Source organism: Rhincodon typus, chromosome 41, assembly GCF_021869965.1.
Source record: "Rhincodon typus isolate 14 chromosome 41, sRhiTyp1.1, whole genome shotgun sequence".
Classification (NCBI taxonomy): Eukaryota; Metazoa; Chordata; class Chondrichthyes; order Orectolobiformes; family Rhincodontidae; genus Rhincodon; species Rhincodon typus.
In genome coordinates this window covers 2,515,073-2,520,077 of record NC_063372.1, presented here as the reverse complement: position 1 = coordinate 2,520,077, position 5,005 = coordinate 2,515,073, and the positions used below count along the sequence as shown (strand labels likewise).

Here is a 5,005-nt window from a genome sequence, read left to right as displayed (position 1 = left end):
GCACTGCTGCCTCACAGCAGCAGCAACTTGGGTTCAATTCCACCCTTGGGCAACTGTGTGTGGAGTTTGCACATTCTCCCCGTGTCTGTGTGGGTTTCCTCTGGGTGCTCTGGTTTCCTCCCACAGTCCAAAGATGTGCAGGCTGGGTGGACTAGCCGTGTTAAATTACCCATATAGTGTCCAGGGATGTGCAGGTTAGGTGGATTACAGGGGGAATGGGGTCTGGGTAGGATGCTCTGAGGTTCGGTGTGGACTTGTTGGGGCAAAAGGGCCTGTTTCCACACTGTAGGGATTCTATGACCTATAAAGAGATTCACTTGTGTTGCTATAGCCTCCAGGGCCACAGGCCAAAAGCTGTAAAATGGGATCAGTGTAGTCCTTTTTTGACTGCCACAGGCACAGTGGGTTGAATGGCATCCCTTTGTGCTGTAACATCTAGGAGACTAAGGAATTAGAGAAGGTTGGGTTGTTCTCCTTAGGACCAAGAAGCCAGAGGGGGATGAAAAATGATGAAAGGTTTTGTCAGAATAAATGGAAACTTATTTGAATGACTGAAGGAGCAATAATCAGATGACCTAGGTTTAACTTCAGAAGTTAATTAGCAGAAGAACCAAGAGACAACATAAAAGAAAGCTTTTACACAAACAGTAGTTAGGATGGGGAAAGGATTGGCTGTTTGGGAGGGGTGGTGGTGACAAAAGGACATACTGGATGGGCTGCATGACCTCTTTCTATGGTACATTATTCTACTCTCTTCTATAAAACCCAAACATGCATCACAAAAAGGTGTTCAACAGAAATTGTTGAGGATTAAAAGGGACAGGATAAAGGGGCCTGGTACCAGGAGAAACAGCAAGACCAACAAATTCTCTCCATGGCCCCTCTCAGGATGGTTATGGAATATCATGGCTGAAATAGTAACAAGACCAACAGAATTGGGCATTTAAGCAATGAAGAAAGATTAAGACTACGAGAGTGATATATATTGGAAAACAAGTAGATTAGAATGAAACTAAAGATATACACAAGATCTTCTAGGGATCCCAGAATGATCAAAAAGATGATAATTGCTAGGCCCATAAATATGGAACAACAGGGAGACAGAAATGAAAGACGTTATAAAATTCAGATAAAGCAGAATAAATATTTGCTATTTGAAAGGCAGAGGTAAAGTGGAGATTGCAACTGATGGATGGAAATGGCTGCTTCTGGTTCTCTATAGCATTGTTACTCAAGACAGCCAGGTGGAGACAGTTAGTTATTTCTAGTGATGTATCTTGGGTAATGATGGTTTCCTTGAACATGATCGATTGCCCTAGGAAATGAATTTCAGCACTTCTTCCAAATTTGGCCATGCTTTTCCCCCTACAGTGGCTCTCCCTGTCAACTCTGCCAAATGATTATCTCTAGTAATTAAGGAGATTGGCATTTAAAATAAAAAAAAAAGTGTTGCAACAGCTCGACTCATTATTCATAGGTCTGATGATTTCTTTACTTTTGTGCTATAGACAGAAAATTTCTCTTATTTTTAAAAAAAAAGTGTAAGAGAAAGCTGACAAAAGAAATGGGTGAAAGAGGAGAGAAAGACAACTAGGAATGTAGTTTTTAAACTCATTTATTATTGTAGTTTGAAATTACAGTATGAGTTACTTAAATGATATAGTTGGCTTTTTAAAACCTGTGGTTGCTTTAGCATCATAATACAGAAACTGAAAGTTTTGTAAAACCAAAATTACAACCAATTCACCCTCATCACAGATAACACTGTGCCACACTATAACTCATAACCATACCCATAGCACTAACTGTTTAGAACACTTACTGGAATATTAGCAGTGGCTCCTGCCCCAAACCTGGCACCTGCATCATACCCATCCTTCACGAACACAGTTGAAGATGGAGAGAAGACTTGTGGCACTGCATAGTACTGTATGGGCATGGCTGCCCCAGTTGGACCCATTTGCATTTGGCTTGTGGGTGGCACATAAAAGCCACCTGGATAACCAGGTGGAGCCTGGACAAATCTTGGCTGCTGGTGAAGCTGGGATGTAAACAAATTCAAATGATCATTTCACAGGAAAAAGAAAAGGATAAAAAGTTTACTGTATAATGTCATCCAAGGCTATTTGAAATAAACAGCTGACAATGTTCCTGGAAACAAAAGGTGCATCAAGACAAAGAGAAACAACAAGTTCAAGTTTCAGGTCTAACCATGTATTCTTGTGAAGGGGCAACAGATGAAACTTTAACTTGTCCTTCGACTTTTTTAAAAAGTGTGGATGAATTTTTTCAGCACTGTTTATATTTTCACATTTCCAGCATGTGATCCTCCCCTGCTCATTCCCCTAGAATTCTCAATTAGATCTTTAGTTCCTCCATATGTGGAGACTGTTATCACGGTGATGCCACTGGCTGAGGCTAATGCTCTGGGACAGAGGTTCAAAACTCAGCATGGCAACTGGTAGAATTTAAAATCAACTGGCATAAAGATTGTCTCAGTAATGGAACCAGCTAGTTTCCTTGTGCCCATTAGAGAAGGAAATCTGCCAATCTTACTGGTCTGACCCCCACATGAATTCAGGCCCACTAGTTGTTTGTTTTTCTTTAAAATATAGACCAGTTAGCCAGACATTGGTAGCTGGGAAAATTATAAAAGATCGAGTGGCAGAGTACTCGGGAAACAGTGCCAGGATCAGAGAGTCAGCACAGGCAGGGAAACTGTGCGAGAAATTCCAGTAGATTTGTCAAGAAGAAGATGTAACTAATAGAGAAAAAATTCTAACAGGACTAGACAGGATGTTCCCTATGACCAGGGAGCCCAGAACCAGGGGTCATGGTCGAAGGATACAAAGTAGGCCATTTAGGACTGAGATGAGGAGGAGGAAATGTCTTCACCAGACAGTGGTGAGCCTGTGGAATTCTCAGGCACAGAAAGTGGTGGAGGCCAAAACATTGAATGTTTTCAAGGAGTCAGATATAGTTCTTAGGGCTAAAGGGATCAAGTGGGAATGGAGAGAAAGCAGGAACAGGGAACCGAGTTGGATGATCAGCCATGATCATACCGAATGGCAGAACAGACTCAAGAGGGCTGAATGGCCTATTCATGTGACAAGGTATAGAGCTGGATGAACACCACAGGCCAAGCAGCAGGAAAGCTGATGTTGAGTCTAGGCCCTTCTTCAGGAAATTTTCTGAAGGGTCTAGGCCCAAAATGTCAGCTTTCCTGCTCCTCTGCTGCTGCTTGGCCTGCTGTGTTCGTCCAGCTCTATACCTTGATTTCTCAGATTCTCCAGCATCGGCAGTTCCTACTATCTCTGGCCTACTCATGTAGTCTGTTTCTATGTGGTTGACTCTTTAGTGTCCAAGAAATGGGCAAACAAACCTGTCAATTCAGGGACAGCAAATGCTGCAGATTTAACATTTGCTAACACAATAGTACCATCATCTTGAAAGCTCACCCATTCCAGGAGGCCCTCTAGTAACGGAGTACAGTAAATTTAGATGAGACAATTTATTTCAGAGCTCTGAGGTGATGTCCATTCAGGCTTCATTCTGGGGATAACATTTACTCATAGTAAAAAGATAATATTAGTTCTCACTTCCAGCTTCCTCTTATTTTGATAAAATAAGAAATTAAGTAAGTTAAACCATCTCTTCCCGGTCATGCTCATTAAAAAGGTATTCTAACATCAAGATATTAAAATAACAATCAACTCTCTAAATTAAAATATCAATATATCAATGATATTAACCAATTTTGTGCCAAAAGGAAGGTAATTCTGGAAAAGGTTAATGGGGGAGGCAGGGAGTTGTGGAGATTGTTCTGACAAAGCAAAAGACACTTGGGCTCCAATCCAAGTATAGCAAACATTAAATTAAAATAACTTGTCAGAGTCTAAAGTCTGCAATGGTTATGATCACTAGTAAATAGCAGGGTGGGCTCAAAATATTTTGAGCCAATTATTCAACTAAGTATTTTGGTATGTGCGGTTGAACTATTTAGACCAAGCAGGAAAACCAAAGAAAACATGTTTCCTGTAATATTCACATTAAGTGAGGTTAGCCACAACAGAAGTTTCCAAACGAGGGGAAAGAAGCATGTTGTTACACCTGGTACTTTTAAGGATGTGAATACTACCAGAGATTGAGAACTTGTCTTTTGTTCTTGCACAAATCCTCTCGGAACTGATCCTGCAGCTCTCTCTCGTATATGGTGTTCATGAAGGAGTGGAGGGAGAGGAGTGTTGTGTAGTACAGGAGAGGGTGAGACAAGGAATGCTGGAGTCTCCTGGGAGCAGGTGGGGAGGGAAAACATGCCTTAAACCCATTCCTTAACTGTGAATAACATCTCGCATCTCTCTGCAATCCCCTTCAAAACCAGATTCCACTCTGCAGCATGAACAGTGGCAAGCTGATTTCTTGGAAGACTATGGAGATTACTAAACTGGATGAAACCAGGAAGTGAGGACCCTCATTGTTTGCTTTGCAAAAAAAAAGAAAAAAAAAAAAAAAAAAAACAGTGGCAATCATTACAATTTCTACCCAACACATGAAAATAATTAGTTCACCTCTCGGAGCCTGTGCAAGTTGTCCATACCACAAAGCCACAATTTTTCAAGTCAGTTGCTGGAACAGCCTGGAGTGCTTTCAGAGTCGAATGCTTTTTCAAACCAAATTTCAGCCAAGTTTTAAATCACACAGAATCTCCTTCCGAGGCTCACTGTCTAGGACAACATGTGAAGTGCCGAGAGGTTTCACAATGTTAAAAGTACAAATATGAATGGAAGTTATCCTTTCCATGTTAATTCTGAAAAATAGTGCCCAAAAACGCACGCGATGGCAGATTTCCTATCTGTCACAGTCTGACATACATATCCTCTGAACAGGAATGTGCTTATACTAAACAGCGATCGTTGGAACTAATTTAACATATTTCAGCTGAGCTCCCTTCTTGCGAAGCAGATAAACAGGAAACCATGGCACTCTGCAGCAGACAAAAGACTAC

General features: G+C 41.2%; 1 protein-coding gene across 1 annotated transcript in view; it reads right to left on the bottom strand.

Moving 5' to 3' along the window:
• Nucleotides 1-1,697: 1,697 nt before the first annotated feature.
• dazap2 (DAZ associated protein 2) overlaps nucleotides 1,698-5,005 on the bottom strand; it is a 7,779-nt gene continuing 4,471 nt past the window's right edge. Inside the window, exon 2 of the mRNA XM_048618810.1 lies at nucleotides 1,698-2,041. Within this exon, the coding sequence (XP_048474767.1) occupies nucleotides 1,802-2,041 (240 nt within the window). The 3' untranslated portion in view covers nucleotides 1,698-1,801. The remainder of the gene's footprint in view (nucleotides 2,042-5,005) is intronic.